The sequence below is a fragment of the Balaenoptera musculus genome, chromosome 9, assembly GCF_009873245.2.
Source record: "Balaenoptera musculus isolate JJ_BM4_2016_0621 chromosome 9, mBalMus1.pri.v3, whole genome shotgun sequence".
Lineage (NCBI taxonomy): Eukaryota > Metazoa > Chordata > Mammalia > Artiodactyla > Balaenopteridae > Balaenoptera > Balaenoptera musculus.
Window position 1 is genome coordinate 76739634 of NC_045793.1, and position 19228 is coordinate 76758861.

Consider the following 19228-nt stretch of genomic DNA (forward strand, 5'->3'; position numbering starts at 1 on the left):
CATTAATGGGAGACTCTTTAATGTGTTCTACCACCCAATTATCCAAAAAAGATAATCTCGCCACGTAATCCAATTGTGTAAAATCTGTCTTGGGCAAAGGGAACGGCACGCGCATCCTCGAATCAGCTTGAAATGAAAACTCAGCCTGTGCGGGAAGGACGCAGGGCGCCAAACGCAAGAGGGCGCCCTCGCCTCGCGCCGCTCGGAGCGGCGCGCCGCTGTGACGCGTAGGCTCCGCCCCATGCTCCCTTCATAGCGCCCCCGCCCCCTTGAGCGAAATGCGCAGACTCCTCCTCCGGGCTCTGCTTCTGCTGGAGACGTAGCGGAGTCGCGGACGTCGCCTCCCCGCGTGCTTCTGAGGTTAGCTGCCGGGCCTTGTCCTACCGCAGTGGCCGCGCCGCGCGGTTCGGGAGCAGGGCGCTGCAGCCGCGGTCCCGACCTCGGTGTTTGGTAAACAGAAGCCCCAGCGTGCCGGGAGCGTGCAACCCCTCGCCCGGCTCCGCGAGCCCCGGGCGTGAACCGCGGTGACGGAGGATGGCAGCCTCCGGGGTGGAGAAGAGCAGCAAGAAGAAGACCGAGAAGAAACTTGCTGCTCGAGAGGAAGCTAAACTGTTGGCGGGCTTCATGGGCGTCATGAATAACATGCGGAAACAGGTACCGCCTCTGTGGGAGTGACCGACGGCGTCGGGGAGGTGGTCCGGGACTTGGGCCCCTGTCAGCCGCGGCTGAAACCCGCGCCCCGGGGATCGCGACCCTCTTCTTCCTCTGTCCTCGCCCTTCCTTGCATTTTCGCACGCCGGCGAAGCCGCTGTCGGTGGAGGGTAGCGTTAAACAGTTCTCGAGCAAAAGTGCCTCGTCGTCCGCCGATGCTGTGGCTCCTGACTCCTATGGGGCCCCGTGGGCCGGCATTCGGCGTCGGGTATCGCTTGTATAACAGCTGTGCCCTAGTTATCTCTTTGTGAGGCCAGGATCCCTCCATTGGCCAGCCGTTTTAAGGTGTCGTGAGATCTCGGGCGAAGAACCCCACTGGCACAGCCCAAACCGAAGCCCCCCAAGGAAGGGAGAAGCATTGCTGGCCTGACATCAGCTCCTCTAAAATAAGGATCCCCGCCCCCCTTCTGTGTTACCAGGGTGGAGCTAGTAGAAGACAAATCCTCCTGTACGTGTTAATTTAGAGCAGAAACAGCCGTGGATAAATACCGTGCCGCCTTTTAAGGGCACCGTGCGCCTCTGTTGAGAGGAGTTCTTTGTTCTTTGATGTGTGGCGTATTAGTGAAAGTCTTCAGCACGTCGGCGAAAGGTGGGTTATGAAAAGAATGGGTTTTAACGCCAGAGAATGTAGACTAGAGCATCTATTTGTTTTTAAATTCCATAGCATCTTATACCAGTAGGCGTAGAAAAGTCACTTGGTTATTTTCTCGTCCTGGCAGCTTTATTTCTAGAAATATGCATCCAGGAAGATTTGTGGGAATGTTTCAGTTTTGTGACCGTGGTCCTGTTTTTCATGACAAAAGCAGGACATGAGTATAAGTAACTGCAAAACCTAGTTTGCTCAGCTGGTGGTGCTGAAACCACACAACCTAGATTGGGACTGGAACCTACAGGCAGGGACTCGAATCCACCGTCTTTTAACTGAGATCACACACCTGGTCTCAGGACTTTAATGAAGCTCAGGTTCTTTTTTTGTTTGGGGGGTTTTTTTTTTTTGGCTGCGCAGCGTGGCTTGTGGGATCTTAGTTCCCCGACCAGGGATTGAACCTGCGCCCACGGCAGTGAAAGCGCAGAGTCCTAACCACTGGGCCGCCAGGGAGTTCCCAAAGCTCAGGTAGTTTATGTCTCATGGCAGAAGGAATTCAGTGAAAGACAAGGTGATAGGTAAGAAGTGGATTTATTTATAGAGATACACATTCCATAGACAGAACGCAGTCTGTCTCAAAAGGCGAGAACGGCCTTGGGAGAAACACACTTCACAGACAGAGTGTGGGCCATCGCAGAAGGCAAGAGTCCCCAAAATATGGGGTGGTTCGTTTTTATGGGCTGGGTAATTTCATAGACTAATGTGTGGGAGGATTATTCCAACTATTGCGGAGGGGGGGGGGAAGGGGCGGAGATTTCCAGGAACTGGGCCAACACCTACTTTTTGGCCTTTTATGGTTAACCTCAGAACAGTCAGGGCACTGGTGGGTGTGTCATTTAGCATATGCTAATACATCACAGTGAGCGTGTAATGAGGAAGAAGGTCCACTGGAAGTCAGATCTTCCACCATTTTGGACCTAGTTGGTTCTAACCAGTTTTTGTCATGTTCTATGGCTATGTCATTCTTTTAAAGGTTGTGCCCTGCCCCCTTTCCTCCTGTTTCAGTTCTGATGGGACTGTGGACAACAGTAGAGGAATTTAAGAGTTTTATGAGGATATTAACTTTGGTTTCTTTAAGCAGATTCTGCTGGGGTCTTGTCTTTGTTCATCAGCTCCTGACATTGTGCATGAATGCAGTAGATATTTGTGGGAGTGCCTTTAAATCTTGCCTGGTCTTTGGGCTGAAGTAGCTGTGAATGCTTGAATTCAATATTTTATGTAACTTTCATGTATCTATTTCCATGTATACATTCATGTTCCTTTCCTGTGAACCTTTCTTACATTTAGAACACCACTGACTTTGCATTGCTGGTGCATTTAACTAGCGTCTGCCTCTAAAACGTAATTGCACCGCAGTTCACCAGTGCCCACATTTGTTTCCAGCAACCCTCCCACTCCCCCAAATACATGTTTTCATACGCAGACTGTAGCATTGTAAAGCATTGCCTCATTCCCTGCGTAGATGGGGTGCAACTGGGTTGCAGCATCAGATGTTTACTTGAGGAGGAGGGGATTGTCTGAGACTGTATGTTTAGCTTTTGGGGTTTAAAAATTGATTCATATCCATTTCTTAGACTTAGCTTTAAACAATATTAGCATCTACTTATTTACTGTTAAAATAGAAATACAGTTACTGAAATACCAGGATTCTGTTACTGAGTAGGAAGGGGGAAATGGATGCTGGGTGAGACATCAGGAATTTCTTCGACAATGGTTAACTGGCCTTAATCTGCCAGTTTCTCCTTTTGTCATTGGCTTTGCTTGTTATTCAGACAGTTCTCCAGTAACACTTTTACCAACTTCATGGAATCCTGCATCTTTTGTAAGGTGGGCAGCTTCACTTTGCAGTTGATTTACATTATACATGTATTGTTCTGTTTAACATAACACAGAAGAGGCTCACCAAGAATGACTGACAAGGGCAGTTGATGGGAAGTGGCAGAAATAGAAGCTGGTCTGAGCCAGAGGAGGAATGTTTGAGTGAGGACCAGTTTTAAAAGTGTTCTTCTATGGTGAATACTTTTGTGTTATTACTATTTTTGCTTTCCCTTACGATCTCACTACTTTGGGGATCAGGATAATGAGTGCCTGGATGACAAGGGCCCCCAGAAACATCCCTATACAAATTTAAGAACACTGTGAAATTAGAATTCCGGAATCCCAATTCCTGCTCTATCATTAATTAGTTTTGTGATATTAGAAAAAGATTTAGGTCATTTCATCTCTCTGTAGCATTGCAGCCAATCTGTACGTAGTGGTGAAAGGGGGTTCTGCTGAGCCCGCAGCCTCAGCTTCCAGTGGAGCCTTTTCCTCCATTATCCTTTCAGTCATTTCTAGCCTTTTGTTTTTAAGTAAACTTTACAATGAAGTATAGGATTCACGAAAAGGATCCAAATCATAAATGTGTAGCTCAAAGAATTACTGCAAAACGAACACACCCCCGCCAAGAAAAAGAAATTGGTTAGTACACCAGAAAGTCTCCACCTTGTGCCCTTCTCAATTGCTACCCCCTCCAAGGTAACCACTATTCTAATTTCTACTACCATAGATTTGTTTGTCCTGTTTTTGAACTTGTATACATGGAATCATACAGTATATACTTGTGTGTCTTGCTTTCTTAAAGCTAGCATTTTTTTTTAATTTTTGAATTTTATTTATTTTTTTATACAGCAGGTTCTTATTAGTTATCCATTTTATACACATTACTGTATAAATGTCAATCCCAATCTCCCAATTCATCCCACCACCACCACCACCACCACCCCGCCACTTTCCCCCCTTGGTGTCCAAGTCTAGAAACTGTCATACAGAGTGAAGTAAGTCAGAAAGAGAAAAACAAATATCATATATTAATGCATATATGTGGAACCTAGAAAAATGGTACAGATGAACCGGTTTGCAGGGCAGAAATTGAGACACAGATGTAGAGAACAGACTTATGGACACTAAAGCTAGCATTTTGTTTGTGAGATTTATCTATATTGTTGTGTGTTGCTCTAGTCCGTCTTCATTGTGTGTAGTATCCCATTGTATGAATACACCAGAATTTATCCATTCTATCATGTTGGGTATTTGGGACTGTTAAAAGTAGTGCTACTTTGAATATTTTTGTACATTTTGTACATGACTCTTGATGTGTATATGTATGCATTTCTGCATTTTTGTTGGGAAATACCCAAGCGTGGAGTTGTTGAGTCATAGGTTAGGCTACATTCAGCTTTAATAGATCCTGTGGTACAATTTCCGAAGTTGTGCCAGTTCACACTTTGGCCAGCTCTGTATGAGAGAGGCTTTTGCTCTACATCTTTGCTAACACTTGATATTGTCAGTCTTTATAACATTAGCCATTCTAGTGGATGTGTATAGTGGCATCTTATTTAATTTGGTTGAGCACCTTTTCATTCATTTTTCCAACTCTTTTTTAGATTAATGTTATTATCTGTTACACTAGAAAGGGGCTCTACAAAGCAGGGCAGGGTCAAAGTCACTCTTGCAGGTACCCAGTGCTATTGCTATTGTGTTAATGAAGTCCAGAAGACCCTTAACAATTGAGAGATGTTTTGAGAACTTTCTGAGTACCACTACAGTTCACAGTTTCCTCAGGTTAAATGAATTAAAACATAATTAGAATTTTAAAGCTTATGTTAAAGCCCCATTGAGAGTTAAGTGAGAGAACCACAAAGCTAATTTGAGGATTGGATGCTGGGCAGTCACCTGGGCTCACTTACTAACTGAAATGACTCAGCTTCTGTATACTCACCTCTCCAAGACTGTCAGTTACTATATGTCATTAATCTTTAGGGTCTCTTGTGAATAATCCAAACCTTCTGCATTAAATCCTCAATAATAGAAACACCAGCCGTTCTCCAAAGTGTTTTATATGCTTGTCTCATTTAATTTTCATAACAACTCCCATTGACAACTCCCATTATCCAGATCTTCCTATTCTTAACTCTATTCTATTTTCTCTTTTTGTCTGTCCAGTTTAGGAGATATATCTCTCTCTTCACTGTCTTTTCAATGTCCTAAGCTTTCTTGGCCCTCAGTCCTTTTTTCACATCCTTTGGGCAAAAAGCATTGATGACTGTTTACCTTCTTTGTGCAAGGCTTCTAAGCACAGCTGAAGAATATTCCATTACTGGGCAGTCCTCTGCCAGGTGAGTCCTAACTTCAGCTGGGCTGGCAGTACTACTGGTGAGCAGTTCTACTTACTATTTATTTATGTTACTGTTTTCCTCTAACCCAAGCCCTTACTCTGTATCCTCATTTTCAGTACATCATCCCTCTTTTGACATCACAAATCAATAGAAGTCATTAGTCTGGAACTATCTAACTTTTAACTTTCCACCACCAGATCTATAAACCTGTTTTGGCACCTTTTTTTATTCTGCTGCAATGGATAAAGCCATTTAAAGCCAGTACTTTCACCTGAGCTTTGACTTTCTCAGTACTAGTGTAGTCAGAAAAGTTACACCATTAGTTATTCTTTCTTTGTTAAGCATCTTTAACTTCTCCTTCTCTGCTGGATTCTAGCCATCAACATTTAGGCATGTTTTAACCTCTCTAGCCTTTAAACTAACCAACAAACCAATACACTTATTCTTAGTCTCAATATTTCCCTGTAAATAAAATCCCTCTCCCCCTTGTTAAAACCAAAAGGTGGGTAGAGTCACTGCCTCTTGGCTCACTGTTTATCTATTCCCCTATTTCAGTTTGGCTTTCTAACTTATCCATTTAGATGAATACTTGTTGAGAACCCATTGTGTGAGACCTACTTACCATAAAATGGCAGGTACAAGAGACTGATAAAAGGCCAGTGTGACTGGAGCACAGAACATAAGGGGAGGATGGTGCAAGATGAAATTGGAGAAGTAGATAAAGATCTTCCCGTGTATAGCCTCATAAGTCAAGTTAGGGGGTTTTGCCTTTATTCTAAAACCCTTTCAAATATATGTGTGTATAAGAGGAGGAATAGGTGTATCAGTTTTTCTTTTGAAAAAGATGATTGACTGCTCTATGGTGAATGAATTAGCTCTCAGAGTAGAAGCTGGCAGACCAAACAGGAAGTTGTTACAGTAGCGCAGTGAGATGGTCCTTTGGACTAAGGTGATAGCAGCAACGGCAATATCAATAAAGAAAAGATGGTATATTCAAGAGATTTAGGGGGTAAGATCAACAGGACTTAGTGATGGTAACGACATGTGGTTGTGATGACTAAATTAGAAAAACAAATTAAGATAACTTAAAACAGAACCTAATAATGAGTAAGCTCTCAATAAATGTTGGCTATTTTTGCTGTTGTTGTGATGGTGGTGGTTGATTGGATGCTGAGGGGTTCTGTACAAGATGTCATTTATGACCTCCAGGGTTCTGAAATGCATAACTAGATGGATGATGACACAGTTCTCTGAGAGAGGAGATACTGGAAATGGATCAAGGCTTTGAGGAAAGGATTATAGTTTGTATTTTAGATAGTTTAGTTTGCAGTGCCCCTGAGACATTAAGGTATCTGATGAGTGGACAGGTCTGGAGAGTTGTGGGTTAAAAGTATAAATTTTTGAGTTATTTGCATATAGAAGATAAACTTCATTGAAGCTGTGGAGAGTTAAGAATCTAGGATAAAGGCTGGGTAGGGAATGAGCCTGTAAAGAAGACAAAAAAGTAGTGGCCAGAAGAGTAGGAGGAAAATGAGAGTTTTGAGGATCAGAGAAGAAATTGTTTCAGAAGGAAGATGACAAATTTTGATGCCTAAGAGAAGTCAGAGTAAGATTAGAACTAGAAACGTTCAGAGGATATAGCAACAAAGAGGGGTTTATTGACTGTGATGAGAGTTGTTTTGATGGGGAGACGGATGGAAGTCAGATTAGTGTGAATAGGGTATGAGAAAATTGAGACAGTTCATTTGAGATTTGGCCCTGAAGGGAGTGAGGGAATCAAATAAAGGCTTTTTAAATGGAAGATGTATGTGTGTTTAAAAACTAGTAGGAAGAATTCATTTGAAATGGCGAGGTTTAATATATGTGAAACAGAATGGGTGATTGATAGATGATTCCTGAGATGAAGTCCAAAGTAAAGGTGAGTAATCTCCTATGGGAGGAGGATGGTTCCTCTTCCATAGGAGTGGGAAGGAGGAGAGGGTTGATAGGTACATAGGTGGGTGTGTTTGGAATCAAGAGAATGAAGGAGTTCCTATCTAGAGGCTTTTGTTTTCTCTGAAAAGTAGGAGATGAGATCATCTGCTAAAATGAAGGAGGAAGAAGATGAAGCTGGAGGTTGAGGAAAGTTGTTTTTGTGAAGAATAGAAATGGTATGATGGCTGGCAGTGTGGTTTTGTTTTGTTGCTGTTTTGGCCGCACCGCATGGCGTGTGGGATCTTAGTTACCCGACCAACCAGGGATCAAATCCATACCCCCTGTAGGAGTCCTAACCACTGGACCGCCAGCGAATTCCCAATATCTAAGTCGTCGTCGTCTTTTTTTTTTTTTTTGCCACACCGCACAGCTTGTGGGATCTTAGTTCCCTGACCAGGAATTGACAGCAGTATTTTTTGAGGTTAATTATCATGAACTTATAATGAATATTTATCCTTAACCTGGCCTTCAAAGCCCTGTCATAAAGGTTCTATGACTCGCTCCCCTTCCTACTCATGCTTCAGTTCTTTATTTTTTTTATTTTTTAAGATTTTTTTCATGTGGACCATTTTTAAAGTCTTTATTGAATTTGTTACAGTACTGCTTCTGTTTTATGTTTATGGGGTTTTTTTGGCCCCGAGGCATGTGGGATCTTAGCTTCCCCGACCAGGGATTGAACCCGCACCCTCTGCATTGGAAGGCAAAGTCTTAACCCCCAGGGAAGTCCTTACTTTAAAGTTCTTACTTTAAAAGCCACTTCTTCCCTGAATGCCCTAGATTATGTCAAGCCCCTCTATTACATATGCTCTTACAGCACTCTATTCCTTTCTTTCATGCATTTATCAGCTCTATAAAGGCAATAAACACTATTTAGTTTAAAGCATGTCTTTGCTACTAGGCTCTAAGCTCCATGAGGGCAGGGACTGTGTTTGGCTTGTTCGGCTGTATTGCCAACATCTACCACATAGGTGCTCAAATATTTGTTAATACAATAGTTGACATCATATGTATGGTTGATAACACCTAGAGGAGGAGTGGACAGAGGATCTGGGTAGCATCAACATTTTAAAGGATAGGAAGAAAAGTGCGTTGGAGATTAAGGTGTGGGAGGAAGAAAGACAGCAGGGAATAATGTCATTGAAACCAAGATTAAGTTACAAAGGAGAGCCAGTCAGGAGTATCCAGTGCTATAGGGAGGTCAAAAAAGAGAGTGTCCAGTGGATTTGAAAATTGGTGGTTTTAGCAAGTAAAGTTTTAATGGAATGGTGGGGGGGAAAAGCAAATTTTAGAGGACAAAGCAGGGACAGAGTGGGGAGTACATGGAGAGGAAACTGCCCCCTTTGTGGCCCAAGCTTTCCCAGATGGGATCAATGTTCTGCTAAACTCTGTAGTATCTAGTGCATACTGTCATCATGACACCATGTGTGTGTTGAATAAATGAGTACAGAAGCACATCTTAAGAGAGACATGATTGTATTAAAATTACCTTCTGAGAAGAAGGGGGACAGTCAAGATTTGGGAGATGTAAGAACCAGGGTAGCCCCAAAAGCCTCTGGCCTTTTTCTAGGACAGTGTCTTCATTGCACCTCACCTCTGACTACTTGCAGTCTGTTTCTCTTTCAGAATTTCAAATCCTGGAGAGAGAGGATCTGATAGACATAGTTTGGGTTAAATGTTAATCCTGTGAATAAATTATCCTAAGCAGAATAGGGCCATGTAGCACAAACATGATCTTGAAAGGCCCATGTATTGAGGCAATTTCCTGAGAAGGAAGAATTGTAAGTCAGGTGGCTACTCCAGTTGGCATCTACTACAAAGATTCATATTAGTGAAATCACTGATAAATTTTTTAGTACATAATATAGCATATAATTTAGTTACATTCTGTTGAGCTGTCAAAAAATGTGGTTGATTAACATTTAAGAGAGACACTCTTAAGAATATGCCATCTTAAAGATGTTTAAAAAAAAAAGAATATGCCATCTTATTTCAGATTAGCTTACTGGAAAATGGTGTGCCAGGATTAAATGAGTTCTGCCTTAGACCTTCTCTTTGAGTTGCAATTAAATTGAATCACAATTTAATATTACACTGTAAGCTATTACTGTGAAAAATTATTTTAGACTGGTTTTGTGTCTTCTATAAAACTTCTTTTAGCAATTTTGCCTTTAGTCACTCATTGCTTTAGGAAGCAGCATGCTATAGTGGAAATAACATGGACATTGGATTCAAACAGATTTCTGGGTTTGAATTCTGCTCTGTCTTCTTACTAATTGTGTGACGTTGAGCAAGTCGATTCTTCAGCCTTTTGTGTTCCTATGTGCACAATGATCATAATATCCTACCTTACTGATGTTGGGACTAGTGAGAGAAAGAATGTGAAAACTCTTGATAAATTATTCAGTGTTACACAGATATTGTTGGTATTGTTATTATCACAGTGAATCTGCTGGGATTCTTGGTTACCAGCAACAGAAACCATTCTGTCTTAAGTAAAAGTAATTTATTGCAAGGGTATCGGGAACTTACACCGTTCACCGTAGGCTGGAAGATGAGCAGTCCTGGCAAACAAGCCTAGGGATTCTTTGGTAGCTAGGCTGCAGAAACCCTGGAGTCAAGGTTACAATGCAGGAACAGTCTTGACAACTTGCTGGTGCCACCATAAAGACATCCCGTTGTCCCCGACACACCGCCCCATCTTTCTGTCATTCACCCAAGATTCAGAATCCTGGAAGTAGGTATCTAATTGGTTGGCCTTAGATTGTTTGCCAGATTAGGGCTCTGCTAAGGAGTGAATAGAAGAATTATCTGACTTACTTGTTCCATAACGAGAGGCAGGCTCTGAGAATTGCCCTCTCCCCAAGATAGTTCATAATGAGGATTTTTTCCAGAAATGAGAGTTTAGGGTTCTAGGAGGCAGGGGAAATTGGATGCTAGATTGCCAGAATCCACAAATATCCACTATGACCTATACCTTAGGTGTCCAGTGCAAACATGCATGCCCTTATTCTGTCCTATAATTTTTTAAAAAATTATATATATATATATATATATCACCAATTAAATTTTTTCACTTACCATATCTAACTCCAAGATCACTTGGTGATATCCATTTCTTCTATAGGCATTTTTTTTTTTTAATTTTTATTTATTTATTTTTGGCTGTGTTGGGTCTTCGTTTCTGTGTGAGGGCTTTCTCTAGTTGCGGCGAGCGGGGGCCACTCTTCATCGCCGTGCACTGGCCTCTCACTGCCGTGGCCTCTCCCGTTGCGGAGTACAGGCTCAGTAGGTGTGGCTTACGGGCCCAGTTGCTCCTCGGCATGTGGGATCTTCCCGGTCCAGGGCTCGAACCCGTGTCCCCTGCATTGGCAGGCAGATTCTCAACCACTGCGCCACCAGGGAAGCCCCTATAGGCATTTTAAGACCCTAAGGGTATATGTAATAATAGATTCTTTATATGATCGTGGAGGGGAAAGGAAACTAGTTAACACTTAGGTAAATATAAAAGCAGAGATGAAAATAAAAGTAGAAGCCACATTCATTGTTTATTATTTTTTCATTGTTGTTATTTGTGACTTCTTCCTTCACTGGCTATTCCTATTCTTTGTCTTTAGCCAACCCCTTAAGGTTCTTTATCTGATGGGGTGACCTGATCTTTTATTCCTAGGTATCTTGAACCTTTGGTCTTGCCTGTATAGGGTTACTTTAGTCTTACATTAACATTTACCACTGCAGTTGGCAGTGCTAGTGTTGGCTCTGGGATTTGATTTTATGCTACTTAAAAGCTGATTAGTTAGCCTGTTGCTGTTTAATGGATGCTGGCAGAAGACATGAGACTCCTGGGTCAGAGACAACAGACTTGATTGTTCACAGCACAGCATCACCAGCATCAGCATGTGTGCATCAGTTCCCCTTGCCCCACAGGTACTATGAGGGTGACGTGGTGGGACCCAGATGGATGTTAGGGTTTGTGTTGCAGCTAAGGAATAAACAGTAAGGAATCTGCCACTTTTATAGCAAATGATAGGCAAGCTTGCTGTTTATCCTGGAGGGGAGACATTATCTCACCCTTATGGTCGCTTTCTGCCAACAAAACCCTGAGAAATGATGGCCTGGGTAAAAAGTGGTAGAGCCTTGCATTCTTGGCATGTCCAGGAAGATATGCAGGAACTCGAGACCCATAGAGAACTGTCTCTCCCAACAACCAGAAGGTATCCAAGGGGGTCCCCCGAGTTCCAGTCATCTTCTGTCCCATGGAGGAAGAGCAACAACTTTTTTCCTGATGGCCAGGATCAGGCGCCTACCCAAATGTAATAACTTTTTACCGGTGGCATGAGGAGGCCAAAATGGCCAGGTCACAGTCTTAACTGTCCATTCTGTGGAAACGTTGTTATGTCGCTTGATTAAATGATTCTTCTTTTGGGTCCCCAAATCTCTAAACTGCTAGCAGAACCCACCTCCAGAAAGACTAATTGCTGAGATCAGAAACAAAATTTCTGTAAATGAATCCTTAAGCATATTAGTGAGGGGAGCCTCTTCCATGCCTTGGTTGCCAGGCTAGTTCTGGCTAGAACCCATTCTATCTATACAAATTAAGTGAAATCCACTTAATTTGTATAGATAGAATGAAAATGGATTGAAAATGAATTCAGCTGCTTAAAGAAAAAGGTTTGAAAACCACTGATCTGAGGCTTTTCCCTGAAAAGAGAATAAACTGTGTGTGTCTTTCTGTGTCTAAGCGGTGTTGAGAACAGAGGATTTGCAGGGGTGGTCTTAAGCAAAGCCTCATCTTCCAACTTTATTTTACTAGAGAAGCACTGCATATAGGGGATTACCAGGTAGTTGCCCATCTGTCAATAGGGTGTTCTATTATGTCTCAGTTGGCTGTTGATCTCTACATAAACTCCCTGAGTTGAGAATCTCAGCTGAATGGTAGAATTCAGGCACCAAATCCCCTCACAAAAGTTGGCTGGACAAAGTACTGTGAGTTCGAATTCCCAGGTTTGCTTTGTCTTTTAGTTGTTCTGTTTTCTTACTGGCACAGGGAGTGCTTTGTTCTGTCTTAAATGCTGACAAGGCATCCTCTATCAATGACTGTTCCTTTTTGTAGCCTCTGAAGAACAGTTGAAGAGGTTATTTACATTTTTACTCCAGAAAGCTCTGAAATGGGTCGATACCTCTTAAGTTAACTCTAGACTGGAAGGTCATTTCCATTTCTCATCTCAAATTTTTCTCAGCCAAGATGTCATTCATAGCTCTCCGGATTGTCTGCAGTGAACCGAATGACAGCACTCCATCTAATTCCATACTAGCAACAGAAAATCCCCCAAATTTGTCTGTTATGAACCCTCTTATTATTAAATTCCCACATCTATAATCTCCCTGTAAATTAAAATTAAAGCAATTGAAAGGCAAAAGTCTGCTCTCCCTGGTTTCTTAAACTGCTCAGTCTCAGCCAGAAGGCGTTCACTTAAGTGTTTGGGTCAAGTCAGGGTAACTTCTTCAGCAGCTTCAGCGTAGGCTGTCTTCCATTGGAATAGATTAAGTTAGTTTAGCACCTCCAAAGCTGAACATCTCCAGTTTCAAGGTAGTTTGTGTCACATGTTTTCAGTATGTCAAAGGGTCTCTGGGACTTTTAAGATTAGCATAGTGTCACCCCCACCCCTACAAACCTGAAAATATTCAAGCACATCTCCTCTCTCTACAGTAAATAGTGCAGATGTTGACACATTATTATACAGTCCTAACCCACCTTATTGTTCCCAGCCAAAAACAGATAGAAACTTCGTTTCTGGAGGAACAGGGTTTTCAAAGTAAGAAAATCTTGGCTTTTGGTTTTGACAGATTGCTAGTCTGTGTCAGCTCTCTGTAATTGTTAGACCCTAAGACTAAACTCAGCTGGGAAGAATCACTTATCAAGAGGCTAATAGGGACACTATGTTTACTGGATAGGGAAGGAATTTCACATATGCATAATAATGTTTCATTGGCATATGATACATTGTTTTTCACGGGCAAAATGTTAGGTATTTGCCAGGGGGATTTCTCAGCTGCTCAGTCTCTTAGAGTTTCTTTTTTCCCCTTGTTGTCCGTCCTGCATGTTTAAAGATTAATTTTCATTTCTTTTTTGAACCCTGTGGTCCTGGCCACTCAGTGCAGAAATGATTGAGTTTTGTCTAGTGACAAACTCTTCCCTCCCTCTTGGGAGGAGAGTGATCCACATTTGTGACAGGCAGTTGTGCAGAGCACAGTTTGTGGCCTTGAATTCTCTACAGTTCTAATCCTCCTGGTTGTTCTGCACCTTTGTGTCCTCATTAGAAGCCTCACCTCCTGTGAAATTCCTTATATGTATACATATACATGTATATGTTTAAAATATATTGAATCAAAATATATTGATTTTAAAATATATTGAAGTATAGTTAATTTACAATGTTGTGTTAGTTTCAAGTGTACAGCACAGTGATTCAGTTTCTTTATATACATTAATCCTGTCTCTTGGAAGAGCCTTTTCTTGTTTCCCCTCCATTTGTCTCAGCTGGAGTGTGACCTTTAACAGATTCCTCTAAGGCCTGTGGCCCTTTACAGTGTGCTCCTCAAAACCTTGCCTTTCTTCATTTTTTGTTTTCCAGGCCTTGGAAACTTGGTGGTAGCAGACACATTCCTTTCTGTTACCTATTTGTGTCAAAATGGGCTGTGTCTTTGTGTCTGTTCCTTCCAGACAGCCCCAGCTGAGTTATTAACCTGTTTTTAAGTTGAATACTTTCCTATCCGGTAGAGCTAACATTGTTTAGATCAAATGCCTCTTTTCCTTTTCTTTTTGGGCCCAGATGTTTTGCTAACCTACTTCTACTAGTGCCTTTCAAAGTCTGTAGATTTTGCCATGGTGGAAAATAAGAGGTCTATGCGTTCAGGATTACTGCCAACCCTTACCACCCTCAGTAAGGTAATTTTAATTATGGGGAAGCCCAGCATCTAACTTAGGTCTGGACTATGTCTGAATTATTTGGCTTCCCTTAAGGTGACCTAGTACTCTCCCTTAGTCTTATCTCCACAAACTTCCCATATACATTGCGCTAGAGCATATACCGTTCCTGTCTTCCCACCAGATCACCTTGCAGATTATTTAATAATGCATGAAATACTCTATTGCTGCTCTTCCTTTTCCCTTTTCAAATCAATCTGAACTTACTGTAATCACCTACTATAATTGTCCCAGGCTTTTGAGGGCAGTCCTTTAATTATGTGTTTGATTTCTTACCTTTAGCTTTAAAATAAATCTTATAAAAAAATTCCAGGATCAAGCTTCTTTCTGAGAGAAACGATTTAGTCTGCTCCTGAATTCTTTCTTCCTTCATTGTATCTCTTTGGTCCATATTACTTTTGTATAAATAACAATAAAAATAACTTTTTTGTGTTTCCTAATCTCGTCTTTTGAAGAACAGTTATACCAAAGTTTATCTCCTTTCCCTTTCGAAGCTGTTTGGCCTAGCTTGTCATATGTTTCCCTTAAGGAAGGAAATCCCCTTTTCCTTTATTAATCTAGGTGTGTTCCTTTGTTTTTCTTTAACTTTCCCACTCGCCTTATTGTGATTATACATGTGTTTAAGCCCAGTGCTGTTTTTCTTGCTTTTCTGAACAAAGATGATTTCCCAAGAGGCCTTTTAAATTTTTTCTCTTAACCTTTGGGTTTATTATGGCTTTGTTGAGACTTTTCTAGTATCTCAATCCAACATGATGATTTACCCTATATAATAAGGGTTCCGTTTTCGTTTATCCTTTCAGTGATTTAAATCCACCACCCAACTATAGTTGAATCTACAGTCTACCCAGGGATTTGTACCCAGGGTCAACTTGAAATCACGCTGGGAGGGACTGATTGCAGAACCTTGTTGACAAGCTACATAAATCCAAAGGTTAGTCATTCCTCAGTCCTCTCCTTGGGATACAGTAAAGAATAGAATTTGGGACAGCTGCTTGCATGCCTCCTACTAACGCCAGCACATATTGTTAAAAGCTAGAACCTCATGCAATGCTGTGGAGCTTACAGGAACCTAAAGTGCCTTTTGCAGTCCTGTCTGGCAAATACATAAAGAGAGCAAAAGGTTATTCCACTAATGCATGCCTAAAATGCTTGCCTGTTTTGAGGTCTTTCCAAACCAAAGGACTCTTCCCTCAAAAGTGTCTAATACTTGCAAACACTAAAGTAGCACCAAAGTTTCTGTTTGCCTCTGTTTGAGTGTCTATGCATACGGATTTGAGGGGCCCTCTTCTTCTTCTGGTTCTAAATATTTGAGAAGTAGAGGTAGGAGACAGATAAATTAATGGTGATGACAGACTAGTGAACATGGCATTGAGTTGAGCATAAAATGGGCTTCCTCTTCTTTTTCCCCTTAACCAAAAACTTACCCAGTCTGAGGCAGAGCAGCTGAGGAATGGGAACAGTCCTCTCCTGCCATAGATAGGGGCAAGCCTCCCAATGAATTATGTTCTACTTTGGGGGCAGATTAATGGAAGAAGAGTGAGCCAGGAGGCCTGGCTCTGTGTGGTCAGTGACCTCTACCATGCTCTTGCTCATCCTGTAGTCACTCTTCCAGAAGCGACAGATGGAGAAAAGGACTGAAACTTCCTTCCCAGTACTTACCTTCCCCAGAGGAAGAGAGAGGACTTCATGACAGAGATATCTGTTGTTTCTCAAATTGATATGTTATCCCATTTTTCCAATTATCAAATCTCTCACCACATTTTTTAAATTAAACTTTATTTTTTTTAGAGCAGTTTTAGGTTTAACAGAAAAATTGAGCAGAAAGTGCAGTTTTCATTTACCCCCGTTGCCCCTCCCCCCCGCCCCAGTTTCCCCTATTATTAACATCTTGTCTAAGTGTGGGGCATTTGTTACAATGGATGAGCCATTGTTACATTACTGGTTCACTCTTTGTGTTGTACATTCTGTGGGTTTTGACAGATGTATAATGACATATATCCACTGTTAGAGTATCATACAAAATAATTTCCCTGCCTTAAACATTACCTGTGCTCCACCTTCTCACTACATATGTGAAATGGTATCTTTATCATATGCCAAATGCCCGTTAATGTGGATCCCTCACATTTCTTAGGTTTATTTCTCAACATTTAATTATTTTGTTGCTGCTATGACTGGGATTTTTATTTCTCTCATTTTTGTGTTTTTCTAATGGCATATTACATCTAATTGCTTTTTCATGTTTATCATAAGTCTAGCCACCTTACTAACTTTTCATATTAGTTCTACAAGTGTTAAATTGATTTATCTTTATTTCCTTAGTGATATGGCTAAAATTTCCAGAACAGTGTGACAGGGTGTGTGTGTGTGTGTGTGTGTGTGTGTGTGTGTGTGTGTATATTTCAAACTTGAATGAGAATGTCTCTCCTATTTCACTAGTTTGCTGTTGATTCTGATGAATGACCTTCAACAGACAGACACATCATTTTCTTTACTAAAGAATCTCAGGAAATGAATTTTTAATTTTATCAAACACCCTTTTGCCCATATATTGAAGTTATTCTTTTTTTTTGGCCAAGCCTCATGGCATGCAGGATCTTAGTTCCCTAACCAGGGATCGAACCCGTGCCCCCTGCAATGGAAGCACGGAGTCCTAACCACTGGACCACCAGGGAATTCCCTGAAGTCCTTCTACATGAAAATTTTCTCTTTTAACCTGTCAGTATGATGAATTACATTTATAGAATTATCATTCTTGAACCCTTCTTGCATTCCTAGAACAATACCCTGCTGGATTCAGTTTGCAAATACTTGACAGATCTGTAAATGAGACACCTAAAGGAGGAAAAAGTCCAAAGAAAATGTGACCAAAATAGCAACCAAAAGTTTAAAAAAAAAAAATGAAGGCAGCAAGGAAACAATAAATAGTATTTAAAAAGATGGCATATGTAAGATGAAACATAAGTTATCAGTAATAAATAGGAGGGATTCAACTAAACCCTACTAAAAATAATCCTTAGATGGTGAGAACTTCAGACTAAGTTACACAAAAATCTATGCTGTTTATAAGAGGCTAAAAATTCAAAAGCTGAAAATAATAAATACAAAGATATAATTTTGGGAGGACATAAACAGAGAAATTTCAAGGTTTTTTGGTTTGTTTAATCCAGTGAAGATGTATTGTTCAAAAGGTAGTTTTGTTTGTTTTGTTTCTCTTCCATTCACCTAGGACTTGTTACCTCTCATTATCCAGATCACCTGAATCTCTGTCTCTTCCCATTTCCTGTCTTTGCGTACACCTCTTCCCCAGAGGATTGATAGCAGGAGGGACCTCTCTTTTTAGGTCAGTCTCATTTCTTGTTGAATAGGACCTATTCATCTATTGTAGTCCAGTCAAATAAATGCACCATTTGGATATAAAAGATTGCTCCCATTTCACCTCCTCCTACTCGCCACACACAGCATTAATATCTGGCTAGAGATTAATCTTAGACTAAGACTAAATTGTACAGAGATCCCTCTGATTTCTCTAATTTCCTTCAGTGCCTGTAAATTCACTACACTAACATTCCCCATTCCTGAGTACACCTTGGAAAGGTTTTTTGCTACATTTCAGTTTACCTTTACATTTTCTGGAACTTCCCATCAGCAGCCATAGGTCCCTCCCCTATCTAATTTGCTTGCTATTCTGTCAGTATTCTTTCTTCCTCTCCCTCCTTTTTTCCTTCCTTCCCTCCCTCCCTTCTCCCTTTCTCTTTCTTTATCTTCAGCAACTTGATCGGCTTGTTTTGATAGTAACCAAATAGTTGGCTTGGTTTTGCTACCTGGTATTTTTGGGTGCGGCAAAATCACCTGAGAGCTATGCCTATTCTGTACCCCCTCCCCAAATAAAAGGAAATAAAAATTTAAGACACTGTTGGAATAACAGTAGCTTTAACTATAATCTGCATATAATTTCTAAGCAATAGTCTACAGGCCTTATAAAAAAATATTTAAGTAAGCTATAAGAGTGAAATGTTCATCCCTTAGCCCATTAATTGGGACTCATTTCTTTTCCCATGCTAAGTATTACCATCTTATTTGGGTTTTTTTATTCATGAAGTAATAAAGTAGGAAATAGCAGTGATTTATCTATCAGAAACTATATCAGTAGTTTCAGTAAAATACTTAAAATTTGCAAAATGCCATATCCTCTGAGCTCCTGAGCCATTATTTAGTTTTGTGAGTGAAATTACTCTGAAAATATTATTTACCTCATATTCCCAGTGCCTAAGAGGGTGCTTCACAAAATTTTTTCTGAGCCCAAGCTGTACATTATCTTTAACTTCATTAAAAAATTGAAATTTTATTTGATAAAAAGGACATTTCTTTTTCCTTGAAATTCATCTTTAAGGGTTCCAGTAAATCTTAAATTTTTTCCTTAATGTACCCCATTTTTCCAACATTTTAAGTGTATAATTTAGATCTGCCCTCTTTCAGTAACCTAGAGCGACACATTTTGGCCTAGGTCAGAAATCACAATTTAAAAGTGGCTGCTGGGCTTCCCTGGTGGCGCAGTGGTTGAGAATCTGCCTGCCAATGCAGGGGACACGGGTTCGAGCCCTGGTCTGGGAAGATCCCACATGCCACAGAGCAACTAGGCCCGTGAGCCACAACTACTGAGCCTGCGCGTCTGGAGCCTGTGCTCCGCAACAAGAGAGGCCGCAATAGTGAGAGGCCCGCGCGCCGCGATGAAGAGTGGCCCCCGCTTGCCAC

The 19228-nt window shown here is 41.2% G+C and overlaps 1 protein-coding gene across 6 annotated transcripts in view; it reads left to right on the top strand.

The window, feature by feature from the left end:
* The first annotated feature begins 301 nt into the window (after positions 1-301).
* KLHL7 (kelch like family member 7) overlaps positions 302-19228 on the top strand; it is a 57027-nt gene continuing 38100 nt past the window's right edge. The window contains exons 1-3 of one of the 6 annotated variants that reach the window (XM_036863451.1): positions 302-654; positions 15274-15404; positions 17727-17816. Coding sequence is in view for 1 of the 6 variants with exons in the window: in XM_036863449.1 (XP_036719344.1) it covers positions 535-654 (120 nt within the window). In the remaining 5 variants the exon portion in view is untranslated. Of the gene's footprint in view, positions 655-1130; positions 1301-15273; positions 15405-17726; positions 17817-19228 lie in introns of all 6 variants that reach the window. The other 5 variants (XM_036863450.1, XM_036863452.1, XM_036863454.1 and 2 more) reach the window with 5 other exon arrangements.